This window comes from Histoplasma capsulatum, genomic scaffold, assembly GCF_000149585.1.
Source record: "Histoplasma capsulatum NAm1 scaffold_11 genomic scaffold, whole genome shotgun sequence".
Classification (NCBI taxonomy): Eukaryota; Fungi; Ascomycota; class Eurotiomycetes; order Onygenales; family Ajellomycetaceae; genus Histoplasma; species Histoplasma mississippiense.
The window spans coordinates 671,532-687,697 of NW_001813972.1; the positions used below are offsets into that span (position 1 = coordinate 671,532).

Here is a 16,166-nt window from a genome sequence, read left to right on the forward strand (position 1 = left end):
GTAGAACTCAGACGTATGTACAGAAGTACAGATCTGTACAGAATACGGAGTATTTAAACGTTATCTCAGCGAGCTCAGACCCTCTATGGCTCCGGTTGCAGCAGCATGACACTAAACTACTTTAATTACAAGTCATGTGCTCAGAGCAATTCTTGCCAGAGGGTCTGAGAAGAAACAGTTCATTCTTCTGTGGAGATTGTTGAGATTTTCATAGATTCTTCAAATTGTTCAACTTTGACTTTCAATTACACAATCATCATACATATTTGATATTTGTGAACCACCTTAGCTTGTAGCTAAAGAGAAGAAGAATATAAATATATAATTTTTATATTAAAAAAATCAATATTTAATATAGATGTATCTTGTTGAAAATGATCACTTTTTTTCTGATTGAAATCAAGTAAATAGCAGATTGTTCCCGTGTTTAAAAAAAAATGAGTTGACTTTGAGGTGATACTTCATATCTAAGAAATGGGAATATGAAAATAAAAATTGATACCATCGCGAGAACATTGATTTTCCTAGGTCCCAAGGTGGTACAGAGATGCTGAATAGATGGAGTTGGTTTGGTATTCTCACCCATGCCTAAGGTATAGAGCAAATCGTTCCCGTGTTGCTAACAAACTGGAACCGTTTTTTCTCAGACGCTTTGCAGGATAATTGCACATCACAGGATCAAAGACTTATTTGGGTTAGCTCATTACCAATTTGAGATTAGCTTGTTTAAAAGAATGACTAATCATTAAATCAGTGTTAAAACAGCAATTATCCTGCGAAGCGGCTGAGCTTGCTGAGATAATTTAAGCGCTCTTTTAACGTACAAGAATGATCCGCCTTATCTCTATTAGTTTCAACTAAAGAATATGTACCAAAAATAAAAAGAAAATAAAAGAAAAATCCTCCATTAAATCCGGACGCTTTGGCAGAGAATGAAATGATCGTTTGCTTCTTGATTAAAAGGAAATGAGAGTGAGAAACAGAAACAGCAAAAAAGGAGGTTGAAAAAACATATAGCAAGCAAACAAAAACGGGCTATATCCCTTTTAAGGTGTCGATGTAACAACCGTGGCTGATAATGCGAGGTAGTTGTTGCTCTATTGAATGTTAGAAAGTAGGATAGAAAGAGGCCGGACCAACAAAGAAAGGGGGTCATAAAGACGTCGAGAGGATAATGAAGGACGAGGGGATTGAATAAAGAGCAAAGATGAGGACCGCAATGTGGTAATCCCTCTAACCACGAAGTAATTATTCATCCGCCTCCTTATCCAAAGAAGTTATCAACCAGTCCGACCATTCCACAATTGAAACACACTACGTTGGAAAGAAGAAATGGGAAACCCTAGCTCCTTAAGCCACACAGAATTAAACAAGATAACAAAGACAAAAAATTCCGGTACCGATGTATGACGACACAGAAGTAAATATGTGGCAATGACACTTGGATTGGAATGTATGCGCATGAGAAGATTCATCCATCAAAGATTTATTAAATTGCAGGGAACCGAAGTCGGTTATGCAACGGAATGGTATGGATCATTGGAAAGAGCGAAAAGAACGTTATCATAGAATTTTGTTGTGTGAGATTGTGCAAAGGTATAGCATTTGTGAGGCCTGCTCGTGCACACCAATGAGTGTATAACGAGATTAAGGCGCCACGGATCCCGTTAAAGGTGATAGCCAGAGGCGGTACATGCAGTAAGAAGAGGAGTGATGATGACTAACTGTGAAAGAGCAAGACGACAAAAGAAGGAACGCAACGGCGTGAAATTTCTCTTGTTAGGTATGCATTGGCTCATTCCGTTTGGTTTTTGTTATTGAACACGGCAGGGTGTATATCAATAGGACTCGCTGGGAGAAAGCGGTGATTTCCGACTCTCAACTTTCAAATATATAGATATTTATATTTATATTTAAGTCGGTATTCGAATTTTATTCTCTCACATTTCAGTCCTTTTGTAAATTAAGAGACGACCTGTTGGGTGGCGCCTTCTACGGTGTCGGGTGGCACTTGATTGTTTGGATCGTGTGCTACCTGGTCAACATTGTGGTAATCGAGGATTTCAGAATACCTAAATATCCGTCAATGATCAGTCGGGTTAGTCATCGATATTCGCTGGCTAAATGAAATCACGTCTTCGAAAGTAGGTTATTTGATGAGAATTTAGACGAGGGGGGGATCTGGGCATTACATCATGATCTTCCAGGTATCAACAGGGAGGTCGGCATCATTAAACGACCAATCAAACTTCTCGTCAGCCACAGGCTCGTCAGTTGGGTCGTGATATGGTGCTAGGTATTCGTGTGCCAGAGAATCACCCGCTGTGATACGTTTCTTCGGATCAAATACTAGCATTCGTTCGAGGAGATCGATGGCTATTTTGTTGTTGTCAATCAGTATTCGTATATCTTATATCCAGTGGTCCCAACAGCATCTGATGTGCCGGGGAGAAAAAGCTGTTCCATACCAAGAGGGTCTGCGTTCTGGAACTTGTTGCTTAGGGGCTGCCGCTCCCGCTTCGGCAGGGACTGGACAAATTGCAGAGTCTATATTCCAGTCAGATATTTTGAAGGAAATGCAAAATTTATTATTAGATCTTCTTGGATTTGCGTACATTGACACTACAGATGGTTTCGATCACATCATCTGGAGGAGTGCCTAGCAATTCCGTGATGATAGAGAATTGATTCACATGGTCTTTCCCCGGAAACAGAGGCTTGCCTTCTAGCATCTCTGCAAAGATGCATCCTGCGCTCCATACATCTACCTCAACATCGTACTTTTGCCATGTGAGCATAATTTCGGGAGCACGGTAATATCGCGTCGAAACGTAACCGGTCATTTGTGGGTCCTGAATACGCGCAAGGCCAAAATCGCAAATCTTCAGGTCGCAATTCTCGTTGATAAGGATGTTACTTGGTTTCAGATCCCGATGAACCACTCCTGCTGAGTGAACGTATTTCAATCCTCGCTTTGCAGGTGTCAGTGAGGCGTTTCTCAAAACACATTCATTTATCGAATAGTTGTGGCTTTGCAGAATGAGGATCATGAGAAGGAGAGCGTACAAGAATCTGGTACAGGAAGTATTGAATGAACTGCTTTTCAAGTGGTCTTGAGGTGAGCAATCTATGTAAATCTGTCCCGAGCAGCTCCGTGACAAAGTATCTATTATAACCAAGTGGGCCCATTAGCAATTGTCCAATCTGGACTCCAAGGAAGCCGTTTTTCATACATATCCTCAAGTGGCGAAATGAAAATATCGCTTAAACTGATAATCTGTGAAGATGTTAGAGTATAAAATACGTTAAACCCTGAATTCAAATTGCACAAACATTTTCATGCCGCAGGTGCTTGAGTAACTTCAATTCTCTATATGTTCGTTTCGCTAGCACCGGGGTACTAAAAGGTTTCATAATTTTCTTCACGGCAACAGCCTGTCCCGTCAATTGATCCTTTGCGGAGCTATACGGCAAATGTCAGTAGGTGCCCTTCTATGTCATTTCAGTTGCTATGCCAGGAAAGTTTTCCTTAGAAGCTGATCTATTTTTCCTTCATTCAACTCTTGTATTGTGAAGTATGTGGGGTGGAAGAGAGAGGGGGGGGGGGTGGTTCCTGAGTACCAGACGAGCCCAAATGCACCCATTCCCACAGGTTGGAGGTCAGTGTATCTATGAATCAGGCCTGTTAGCATCTCTCCCCTCCGACCAACTGATAATGACGACCAGGCGAGCAACATGGTGGTTCCCTGCATACCTGTTTGTGATCTCGAAAGTAGTGCCAAAGATCTGAGCACGAACAAACTCCGCCATTTTAAACTGGTCCATAGTGGCGCCCAACTCTGAGAAAATCAACCGGAGTAAAAGGGAAGAAAGAAGAAACGTGAATAAAATAGAAAAAGATTTGGAAGTCGATTTCTTTTTCGTCGCAATCGTCAGGAGTGAAAAGGCCAAGCAGCCTGTATACCTTGATCGGATTCCAGGTGCGAAATAGCAGAGGGGCTCAGAGATACTGTGCTGGAGACTTAATGCGACCAAATTTCGTTCACCCACGATAGAGTTATCGACTCGCAGAATGAAAGGTGTCTAGTTATTCCTGAGAGTGTTGTGCTGAGAGACAGCGACTGAAGAGTGGTTCACGGAAAGGACAACGAGAGGTTGCGTGAAATTGAAGACTAAAACGAGTTTTTGGCCACGGCAGAAAAACGAGGGGCAAGTTCAATAACCTCACACCAGGGAACGCCGGAGTCAAGTAGCAACACAAAAGTGATGGGATAAACTACTAGTAATTTGGCAGAGAAAAACACACAATGCTACTAAGTAATGATCTAAAGAAATAAAAAGACAAGATCATGTGAAGGAATGCGAAAAAGGGCAAGTCTACTCCGTACAAGCTCCCTCAAAATTTTGGTGCAACGAAATTAACTACTATCGCGACCTCATTCCGTTCCAAAGAGATAAAACCTTCCGATATACCCAAGCCAAAATCTTATTCGAAAGTTACCATGCACGGCTGCATCGCAGAGAGCCATTATTACTGCTAGAATTCAGACCACAGATTATACACCATTTTCCAATGTTCAACATGAGATTCAATAAAACCACCGTTGCCTGCCGCTGAGTCAAGAATTGGCGGCATGAGGTTTACAAGTTGTTATGGTTTGTCCCCACGGGAAAACCAGCCCATTCCGTGTCCTATAATGATAATCCCCAGTGAGACTCGGTTCGAAAACCAGGTGATGACGACGTTGCTATTACCATCTCCAATTTACCATGCCGTGTTTGCTGAGACACATTAGGGTGCCGGTTTCATAGTTTTTAAAGGAATCTCTGCTGTTTGGCTCCCTGAGGTCCCTGGGTTTTCAGCAAAACCAATGAGTAAAGGAGGTTTCTCTTGTTTGCTGGTCTTTAGACATGCTACAGGTAGGACTGACAGAACCTCAGAAAATGTGATAATGACCTCGCTGTGGAAACCTGTCAAGGGGAACAATCCTTTCTCTCGTAGGCAAGTATACAACCAAAGTGAAATTAACTTCCTCTCCGCAATGGCAATTAAGTTTAACGTTCTATAAATAAATTTTTGACCCAACAACCAGGAGAAGAAATTTCTCCACGACCTCGCCCATGTGGAAAAATATCTGCAATGACAAGGACGCAACTCACACCTTGCGCACGCGGTTTCCCTACCAACTTTTGTCTCTTGCTTCGATCTCCTTGTCCTACACTCCGGGCTTAAGCAGTCCCAATCACAGGCAACTTCCCCTTTCTTCTGGACAAAGTACTATAGTAGCTATCGCCACGAGCAAATGCCTCTTCTATCGATCGCAGCAGCGTGGTTATGGAGAGCGAATCGGCAAATCGACAGCCAAATCCCCTTATCTTTTCCATCGGATATTTGATTCCTGCATGGCGAATGGGACAGGTTATCCTTAAGTGTGCTGCATCCTAACCAACCCTTCCCCGCCCGACCATTTATCACAGGATGCATATGCTGAATTAAGGGAGCATAGCTCATTTTCTCTCTGACCATACGGCGGGCATACTGTTGAATCTGTCCCCCTAAATTTCCCGGTGGTGAGGCCCTGTCATATGGTATACCATTTTCTCCTTCTCCTATTGAGCTCGGAATATTCTGAAAAAGTTTAGTCGTGCAATATTGTGCTTTATGATTTGGAACCTAAAAGGAAGAAAGGCCGACACCGTTCGTTGGTCATTTATCCGTAAATCCTAAAGCACAACTCTCGCATGCTAAGGCAAGATTGGATGACGGGTACAGCAAAAAAGCGCATACCTTGCACATATAACATAGTTGGCAGACGTCAATAAAGCTATTACTTGTACATCTGTACCTGTGGCGGCTCAATCAAGCTTTAGAATAGTTGATAGAAGTAATTGTTTGTGAAAAAATGATTGCTGGAAAGTTAACATAACGACATATCTGTAAGTTCATGAGCAAAGCACCTAGGAAGGCAGGCAGGCAGGCATATATGGATGGGCCGGAGGATCGAAAATGAAATTTAAAAGAAAAGTGCAGGCAAAAGCATGGAAGAGAAAGCAAGAGCGGAAGAAAATGCCATTGAGTAAATAAGGCCAGAAATATTTCGGGCTATTCGGCGCACCTCTATCACATTGCTCCCCAGGCCTCACCGAATAACCTTGATGCTAGAAGTTTTTGTTGAATAATGGATTTCTTTCAAGATAGGTTATGCCATTGAACCACGGATGGCATTCATCTCACCAGATAGAATCATGATCAATTTCAGCTCCCCGTTAGAATAAGCTGAGTGACATGGGGAAGAAAAGCAGCAAAATGAAGAAAAGCTTGCATGCCATCCTTTTATCCCGGGAAGGGGAAGAGCAGGAGAGAGGAAGAAGCAGGGCCTTTCAAAAGGAATGACCCGGCAGTATCGTTGTCCGATGCCGTCCCCTATATTTCTGAGGAATTAACTGAGGAAATTCTAGAAGGAATTCGCTGGGAAGTAGAGTTTTATTGAAACGCGTGCTATGGCATATGGTATAGTAAGTTGCTAGTATATTTTCAAGAAGAAAATGTTGTTCAAGATAAGGGGCCCTACGGCCAAACGCGAGATAAAAGGGGGGGCTTTTTCTTTTGTTTCTAAGTTTAAAAGTTATAAAAAGTAGCTATATACCTGTGGTAGATATATATATATATATCATGGTCTGAAGGAGGTACAGCACATGCGTATCTAACTATATCATTAGCACACGCCACATCGCCCTGCTTCAAAGCTTCATCAATTTCCTTTGTTTCGCCTCCTTCCATTCTCCTTTTCCTGTTAGTTGTGTCAGGATATAAGCATAAAATACCCAACAGATGAACAGTACTATGATGCTACTGTAGTCAACCGAATTTTGAACCAACGGCGACATAATTTCCCGTAACTTAGAAGACGTGGACAAAAGAAAGACGTGCTTTCCTTCCAATGGATGGCCGCATGCTCTTGTTAACGAGGTGTCCCTTGGGCAATAGGTCTTTTCCCAGAGAAAGCGCAGGGTGGGCGAGGATAACTGAGAAGTTCTCTCAGCGTTTCTTAGTTCTCAAACGTTTTTGGTGAAGCTAATCTTATTTTCCCCTCCTCTGGCGGAGAGTGATGAAATCGGAGGAAAAAAAAAGAACAGCTTCGGAAATCCGCAGAAAGCATGCTGTGTGCAATATGATGCAAAGATCCATGTAACCATGGACATTTTCCGTTTTGAGTCAGGGATTTTGACGTTCCTGGCAATGGCTTGGGTATGCGAACCAGTCTTAGCTCAAATCAGCGGACCGGCTACCGCCACGGCCGATTCTGTTAATTCCAACTCTTATCACCCTTTCTCGCCAAATATATTTTAGCGGTATCCTGTTTGATTGGAAGAGGAGAGACATGCAGGTCATATACAGTTTAGTGGCAAATACGGCGCGCTGTACCAAAATTTCATCCCGCAGAGCTTGGCTTCGGCATTTCGTCCTCCACGCTCCAGGGGATGATTGGTCGGCTTGTTCAAGTCCAACTCCTGCACTTAATCTTGAAGATGGGATCTGAGTGGCGCAAACGGGCCCTAGAGGCAAGGCCCTTTTCAGGGCCATCGAGGGGAGGGGAAAGAGTATTGTTCGCATGTTGCCAGGAAGGAGGAGGGGCTTTCACCTCCCAGGGATGTCGACTCGCTCTTGAATGGCTGTGTGTGGCCGGTTTCACCATTCACCACGCGCTTGAGTTTAAGCTCTTTGTATGCATTATTTAGCCGGGCTGGCCAGGCCCAGCCAGGAATTTGAATGGAGTGGGTGAGAGGGGATGCAAAGTCATATTTCCTCAGTCCAACTTCCATTCAATGCCCTCCTCAACAAACGCGTTTGGCCGGACGGGGCACACGCATCCGTGGACAGGCATGGTGAGCGTTTTCGTCATTTGCTATGACCTGAGTACGCCTGGATTATTTCATGCAGAAGAATGGGCAAATGTCATGCAGCGATGTGGGTGGACCGTGGAGAGATTAGACTGAAGCACACTTCAAGCAACAAGTGCAATCAAGGTTTTCGGTATTCCTGTCCTGCATCGTGCATGAGCTCATTATTATTAGAGCTCATTATTATTACTGTGTAAAGGCCCGATCAATGGTTGCCCTTGGTTCTGCAGGCAGTATTTTCATTTCAACTGTTGACGCATCACTTGAGCCCTTCCTAGGCCAAAACCTAGCTGTTTTCCCAATATGTTCATGCTGTTTCAAACCATAAACGCCAACTTGGATCAGCTGGCTGCGGGCCACGGACTTCTGGTTGAATAACTCCGATAAAAATAAAGAGCACATGGATCTCCGCGAACGCACAGTACATGAGTTGCATTTTGAGAAGAAGTGAACCGGTCACTGGTGTTTATCTGGTTAACCATCCTGGCGCTGGCTGCCCGGACTGTGGTTATTCGTTATCACTGCATATTATTATGTTACTATTAGCTTTCATTCCAAGAACTAGATCTGTACGTTGATGGTAGCTTGACTCTGTTTTGGCTCCGTTTGGTGGGGTTTGTAAATCGTATCTGCGCGTAGCTGACTGTATGTACTGTACCAGAGCTTTGATGTTTCACGGAAGCTGGATTTAGGCTCATTGGACTGGAATGGACCTGGTGGAAGTGGATGATAATAACGAACCTAGGCCTCCGAGTTCCATCCCAAGTTCCATCAAAAGGAGCGGTGATGCTAATTCAATAATACGCACAAGTATTCTGCCCCGCCCCTTGCTCTCCATCCTTATCTGGAGCTCAGACATTCAGCAAGGTTTCGATGGCCAGTCGATCATCCAATCACCCCGGCTAACACGCTCGACTCCCATTGCAGCCTCTGCAAACGGCGTCGAGAGGTACCCGTCTCTTGCCGCGATCCTTCAAATCCGCCCTAGACCCAAAGGAGCGCTCTAGACGGATCGCATTTGGTCCATAATACCCTGCAAGGCGAAGGCTTGGTGAGCAAATTTTCAGCAGGCTGAGGCGTGCAAAATAATAATGAAACGGCCCAAATCCAGGGTTGACGGAATATTATTGAAGAAACGTGCTGGGATTTTTGCCCCCACCCACTCGACCCAGGTCTTTTGCTAACATACGTTGTTATCCACGTGATGGATGCCTTTACTCCCAAAGGTACGATAGCGTGCTACACGTCGAGAGAAGGTCCATGCTTCTTTGATATTGTAGGCTAATATAGGGCCTATCAGCCGGCTACGGTCAATACCTTGCGCATTCTTTCATCGGCGTCCCTCAAGTCACCCGTCTAGACGAGCACCGTGTATTGAAAGAGAGCCGACATGACCGTCGCGAAATCGATACCATGCGGTTTATTGCGGACAACACAAGCATCCCCGTGCCAAAAATCTACAACACCAGGTTTGATGAGGAGAAGCACATCTCGTACATCGTGATGGAGTACATAGACGGTGAACCGCTGAACAAAGCGTGGGCGGATTTAAACCGTGATCAGAGAATATCCACCTGTCATCAACTAGCTGAATACCTCACCCAACTGCAAATGTTAACGGGCGAGCGAATTGAAGCCATGAACAGCTCGACTGTCCGCGTCGGCCTGACCGAGTCACGTTGGGGGGGGCCTTTCGACAGCGAAAAGGAGTTTAATTACTTCCTGACGCAAGGTGTTCAGCGGCATGATCTAACTGACAATCATGCGATCCATTTTGCCCATGGCAATCTAAATCCCAGGAATATCATGGTCAACAAGCGCGGCCGTATCACTGCCATACTTGACTGGGAGTGGGCTGGGTGGTTCCCACAGTACTGGGATGTTGTCCGAATGCTCTTGGATATCCCGGGGAAGAGGCAGATGCCAAATTATGCTGAGCATCTTCAGGTGACTTTGCCATACTTGTACAAGGAAGAATATTTGGCAATGCTGGATGTGTTTGGATTAAAATCTTCAGGTCCTCGTGCAACTCCTCTTCATGCCACCTCTCGTTCCATGTAATATCCTTCCCTTGTTCCTAGCCTATTGTCTTCTTTCCATTTTTCCATTTCTTTTTCCTCTTCTTTGTTTTCCATTTCATTTCATTTTTTTCATTTTTCAATTTTTTTTTAATGATGCGAGCCGTGAGATTTAAGCGGGTTAAGTCCCTTGCAAGTTTCTTATTTAGTCAAAAGCATTGGCGCGTGAAGCCAACTCATGATTTTGGCTTCAAGTTGGCACTGTGTGTTTGTTTCCCAGCAGCGAACACTACAGATCAAAATATATATCCAGGGGTGGGCAGTTGATTATGGTTTTAGAAAATTAAGCAGCGTTTAAATTTTCGACAGAAGTTCGTAGCGGGATTATAAGATTCAAATCAGAGCATCCTCTCTAAAAATACAGCATGAAAGATGACTCTATTTAGCTGGTCTACTCCGTAGATGATGTTGTATATATTTCCCAGGTCCAGCCATCCTTTGATAATTACATGAATCAACCCCCACGGCCGCCACGACCACAACATTTTGGTCCCAGTCATCTATTTTTCCTGAAGGAAGCAAAGGGATTGCTTTAGCGAATTTCCGGAGCAAAGCATCAACACGCTCTCTCTCCGCCCGCCCTCCCTCCTGGCCGATTCCAAGCCTACATTGGATGGATGAGCACGTTTTAAATGAACCAAAGAGCCTGAACATTCACTTAACTTTAACAGAAACGATACTCTGGCCTTAGCTCCGGAGAAACTTGAGATTCTGGAAGTGACAGGTCGCCCTTTCACCCTCGAGTGCAGGGACATTCATGCTGGAATTGCTAGGCGTTGCTAGGGGCGATGGTGGCACGTCCAATAAGAGGAGACAGAATCACAAGTGTCAAGAATCGAAGATGCTGGACTTGCCTTGCATATTCAGGAGGCTTAATGGCAAAATTCCTTGAACCGTGGCTTGAAGCTGCATTGACCAATAAGATCGCGATCAGAATTTTGTAGGCGTGCCCCGCGAAGTCGGTCTAGGGAGCTGTATTGTGGCAAAGCTGATCACTTGGAGGTCGCCAGCTCAAATCCTAAAAATATACAGCTGGTATTTTGTCCTAAGGAGGCACAGCAGAGCAGCATCATAGAAATGTATCTACTTTGGGCATGTTAGCATTGGAAGAAAAGACGTTACCTAGGTAGCTTCGCGATGTAAAGCTTCAACACGTGACCTCAATCTAGATGGATCTATACAACGGAGAGGAGGTTATCTATGCGGTATCTAAGGAGCAAATAGACATTTCATGGGAGATCGCCGAGCGAATAATTCATTCAAGTCACTGGGAGCCTATAGTCCCTTAAAATCTTCTCTAAATCGTATCAGGAAAGGAGAAATGACATGTCAGGCTGCCGATGTGTAATGTATACTCCCTTCTTCCACCAAAATCGAATAGTACTAGCATTGAGCCCAGCAATATGACTCAAACTAGTTAAGATACCCTCCCGTCTGCTTACCAGGGATTACTCATATCTCATGGCGCAGAGCCGCCATTTCACGATTTACAAGTATTAGAGTCGACGAGGGTACACCAAGCTGCAGAGCGAGAGCATCAAACGTTTGAATGGAGTTGTACTTGAACTCAGATCTCGCAAGAGGTCTACGATTTGGTGGCGATGATCGGGCAATGTTGGCAAGTCATCCAGTGACGGCAGCAAGAAAACCGCATGATGAGCTATGAGCGATTGGACATTTTGAATTCGCTACTTGCGATCAGGCCGCGAATATCTGTAGCTTCCGATCCACGCTACCCGTGGCGATAACGCAACGGATTTGTATATCAGGAGATTTTGATGTTTCCTTGATCTCGCTAGATTCCCCCTTGGCAGTGTTGCTAGGTATAGCTGGTACATCCTTGGCAACTCCTGGGGCCCAACTCAGGCAGGTTACAAAACGGTCGTGGGCATCTTTGATTGTTTTCACACATTTTCCTTCTTGGCTCAGGTCCCAGCAACGCAATGTCCTGTCATCGGACACTGAGAGGAGGTATTTCCCTGCTGGATGAAAGACAATCCCCCGTACCCAGTTGTCATGGCCAATGAGGGTCATCAGACAAGTTCCCCGAACATCCCAGACTTTGATAGTCTTGTCTCGTGACCCTGTCGCCATAAATTCTGCTGCACTCTTTGGATATGAAGGCCCTTTCAGACCAGCAACTGGTGCAAGGTATTGGTATGAGGTAGGAGGAGCAAGTGCGCAACATTCAATGAAGTGCTCATGACCGGCCATGGTCACCTTGTTTTCCGGATTCGGGATAGCGGAAATATCCCATAGCCGAGCAGTCATGTCATCACCGCTTGAAAAAAGAAAATTTCCATCAAAGGATGGGCAAACATCCCGTACCCAGCCAGTGTGGCCTTGTATTGACCTTACACAATATCCCGTAGTTACGTCCCATATCCTTACGTCCTTGTCCCTGCTTGCACTGGCAAGCAAATTTCTGCACGGTATAAAACGGACTGCACTGACGCTATGATCATGGCCTAATAAAGTCCGAACGTTCTTGTATCCTTCGGCTGGGTCCCACAGTTTGACAGATAAATCAGAACTACAGGACGCCAGCATAGTAATTCCTTGAGGGGAGCCGTAGTCAACATCAAGTACAGCTCTAGTGTGGCCCTTGAGTGTCATCTCTAATTCTCCGAGTTCCCAATCCCATATTTTGATCGTGAAATCGTCCGAGCCGGAAGCAAGGGACGAAAATTTTGGATGGAAAGCAATGCAGTTTATAGTATCGCGGTGTGATTCGAGAGAGTATCGAGGGGGATGCGTAGGTAGCCAAGAGGTCGGATCTCGTCTGGGTTTGAGAAGGGAGGACGGTGTGAGATTATCCAGTTCGGATTGCAGGGCGGCATTTCGAGCTTCAAGGTCCATTATCTGTGAAAACATTAGTCACCGCTGTGACGTTGCATTTGTAGATATAATGAACCGAATGGGAATCTTCAACACAGACTTGCCTTTTTCTGTAAGCGGACAATGCTTGTCCATTTTTTCTCTAGTAAAGTTTCGTATTTCTTCACAGCAGTCGCATCGAAGTCTTCTTCCGTGAGATTCAACTCCGCCCTGAGTGCAGCAGCGGTATTTGGGAGGTCATTCGCCGAGAGGTATGCGATGATAGATTTGTGACTGAGCAATCTTAGCTTCAATCTGGGATATCATCACCAGAGCTCATCTACTAAGGCATATACGCACAGCTCATCAGCTTGTCGATTGGTTAATAAACGAGCCATACTGGGCAATAGTGCAATGGGCAAAGGAGAATCTAATTGCCGGAATCACTCTTTAACCCCTCGATCTCAATAACGCAAATCCAGCTAAGATTGCCAGATCACTGCGATACACAGAAACGGGGTGAGAAAACGTTCGCGTCTGTGGAGGAGATGTCTTTGACAGATGTTGAATCTCACCTTCTTTGGCGGGGAGCTAACTCCGTAAAAGCTGCCAAGACAATGGATATAGCCGCGCGTTTAAAACATTTTGATGATTAATAATCCCTTTTAGCCTCCAACATACATGTGAGCCTTGATCCTCCGCTGTTGTGCGCAGCCGCTCCCGAAGACTGTGATTTGCATGAAGTTCTTGATGTCTTCCTCTCTCGTGATATATCTTCACTACTGCATCTTCTTAAGTACTAGATTAATATGCTAGCCGACCGCCCGGGATTCCGGAGGTTCATTTCTTCGATGGCTTGACAGGCCGATCCCGAGAGGGATTTTACCAAGCGGGTGCGTTGGCCGAACGGAATATGCTCTGGATCATTGAGAACGTCCTCCTAGTTGCTGGAACCCCCTGGACCGTCTGGTGCAAGCGTTCTAATTGTTCCATAACTGCCACTGATATTATCCTTGCACCTGGAGATTACGACGTTCATAGTAGTGGCATGTTTTATGCAATACTCACCATCCATCTAATGCTAATCCCGCATTCTGATATTTCGCATGTGGACTCGTCGGGTTCACATAACACCTCTCCAGGTGACCAATGAACCTTGGACGGCATGTTTGATAAGCCGCAGTGGATCTGCTGCTATCCTTCATTTACCAAAGGGGTGTGTCGCCGGGATGGAAAATGTGGTATATCTGGGGGAAATCAGTCCATCAGCACATTACGGTATTTGGGCCCATTTGAAGCTGCCAACATTTTTCCACTGGAGTATGAGAACATCTGAATAGAACACAATTACGGGCGACGGATCACAGATATGGATGATGCTGTTGACATATCTAAAATCCACTCAGTTCAAAGCGGTTTCTTGACGGATGGGGTTCTAAATATACTTCTTAATCAGTATATATTTCCAGCAAATCCTGATGTATGTCTTTATTTCATTCAGAGATGTCCCAACTTTCATGCTAACAGAGTCAGGGTGGTTATAAAATTGTTTCTTTCATGAGGATGCTGGACTCAATGGCAGAATATTTTATCCTCTTTGTCGTGATCAGGAAGATCCCCATCGAGTTTCAGCTGAAATCCTGAAACAGCACTTTAGGCAAACAATTTTTGCCAATATACGAGGTGTGGGAGATCCTATATTTGAGCATGACTTCCCTCCTGGCACAGCTATGATAGAGACCTGGCGAGGAGAACCATATGGCAAGGAAAGATTCGAGATTGCATTAGCAACCAGACTGCAAGGATACTCGCGAAGTGAGCGCAGGAATATATAACTGTTTCTCTTCGGCCAAATTTCTATTCCATTGCGGCCAGGAAGCTAAGCCATCCGACGAACAATTAAAAATGATAAGAAAGTGAGGCGCTTGACTTTACTGCTGAAGATGGCGGCATCAAGGCAACGGCAATGACCATGAAGGAAACTTTATCCAATCCGCCGGACGAGTTCTGCTAATCTTATCCTGGATGCCGTGGCATTTAACCGACAGGTGGCCCTTCGCTTTTGCACGCTCGCTGATTGAGTTGAAAATTGCACTCATTCAGCTCTTCAATTCCGCGGACTCCCTCTCTGGTGGGCTTTCTCCAGGAAATGCAAAAAATTAGATGTACACATAGTACAGGATGATCCCCAAGAAAATGTGTGCGTGGAAAGCAAAGAAGTAAAAAAGAAAATAATAAATTAATTCGCTCCCCGCCCTCTCTTCTCTCTCACAAAATCCTGTTCTCCCCCTGACTATGTGCATACATACATAGAGATCTCTTCAGCACAGCACGTCCCCATGCCCGTCGGGAGACTCCGGGGGCGCAGGCGTTGCTTACACCCCTCCTGGGACGCTAAACAAATACATCCATACATACATACTCTCTAGCAAAAACCAAACCCTTCTCCTCACTTGCGATAATTCTACTATAAGCGCAACGTTTTCTGCCATCAAACGCGTGAAGCTTCCACACCGTCTACAGCCATGTCTTAACCACCCCTAAGAATAATTACGCAATTCCAATACCAGAGGCTCCCTCTTTGTACAATTTGCCGTTTGTACGCGAATAGCCTTCCCTTGCCGCGGGGTCCAGGGGGAGAGCAGACACTTTCTCGGCTCAGTTTAACAGTCCGGCATCGTGGCGACTCGTGCACAATCTCGCTAAGCTGGCAGCCGCCACTTTGGCACTTCTTGCTGCCGCCATAGATAGTTCCTAGGGCTGAGGTAGAGGTGGTGAAGACGCGAGAGTGGCGGAGCGGATTTTGAGAGGAGCGTTTTGGGTTTTGGGTTTTCTTCTTGTCGGATTGGTGATAGATCTCTGCTCTCCTTCCCGTGCGTGGCTGGTTGGCTGGTTCCAGTTGATATTTAGTGGTGAATACAGTTTTTGATTTCGAGATTCTTCATCAGGATAAGGGGGTGTCAAGCCACAAACGCTTCGATGCTGCTTTGATTCTGAATGTGCTAAATATTTCCCCAATGAGAGAGGATCTCGGTTTGTTGTATTTCCCTCTTTTCCCCTTTCTCTTCCCCCTTGATGAAGCATTGATCAAAATTATTCAACCAAGTTCTTATTGTAGAAACTATTCATACTCATCTTGCCATTTGCCTCACTGCTGCCTACTACAATCTATGAAGCAATCAATCGTTGGCACCTCCACCAGCAAGCCTGGGTAATTTCATAGCTAGGTGTTCAAGGTGCCTCAACACCGCAATACTTACGATGTTCCTGACTTGGTGGCTGGCATGTAAGAAACTCTCGTCCTTGACCCCAAGTGCTTCATACAAAAAATGTAGTTACTAATATCAATATCTTTTCTAAGCGGAAGCG

At 45.0% G+C, this 16,166-nt stretch overlaps 3 protein-coding genes across 3 annotated transcripts; 1 reads left to right on the forward strand and 2 right to left on the reverse strand.

Moving 5' to 3' along the window:
• Positions 1–1,963: 1,963 nt before the first annotated feature.
• Positions 1,964–3,810, reverse strand: HCAG_08451 (mitogen-activated protein kinase HOG1; the record flags this gene model as incomplete). Its single annotated transcript, XM_001536619.1, has 9 exons — positions 1,964–2,072; positions 2,193–2,376; positions 2,469–2,547; positions 2,616–2,972; positions 3,067–3,166; positions 3,234–3,277; positions 3,334–3,463; positions 3,622–3,669; positions 3,755–3,810. 9 exons carry the CDS (start codon positions 3,808–3,810, stop codon positions 1,964–1,966), a joined length of 1,107 nt encoding a protein of 368 aa, XP_001536669.1.
• Positions 3,811–9,106: 5,296 nt separating this feature from the next.
• Positions 9,107–9,963, forward strand: HCAG_08452 (predicted protein; the record flags this gene model as incomplete). The annotated part of the gene is made up of 2 exons (XM_001536620.1): positions 9,107–9,128; positions 9,203–9,963. 2 exons carry the CDS (start codon positions 9,107–9,109, stop codon positions 9,961–9,963), a joined length of 783 nt encoding a protein of 260 aa, XP_001536670.1.
• A 1,715-nt stretch (positions 9,964–11,678) lies between these two features.
• On the reverse strand, positions 11,679–13,537 carry HCAG_08453 (nuclear migration protein nudF; the record flags this gene model as incomplete). The annotated part of the gene is made up of 3 exons (XM_001536621.1): positions 11,679–12,842; positions 12,941–13,091; positions 13,479–13,537. The coding sequence occupies 3 exons, from the start codon at positions 13,535–13,537 to the stop codon at positions 11,679–11,681; spliced, it is 1,374 nt and encodes a 457-aa protein (XP_001536671.1).
• Between the last annotated feature and the right edge of the window lie 2,629 nt (positions 13,538–16,166).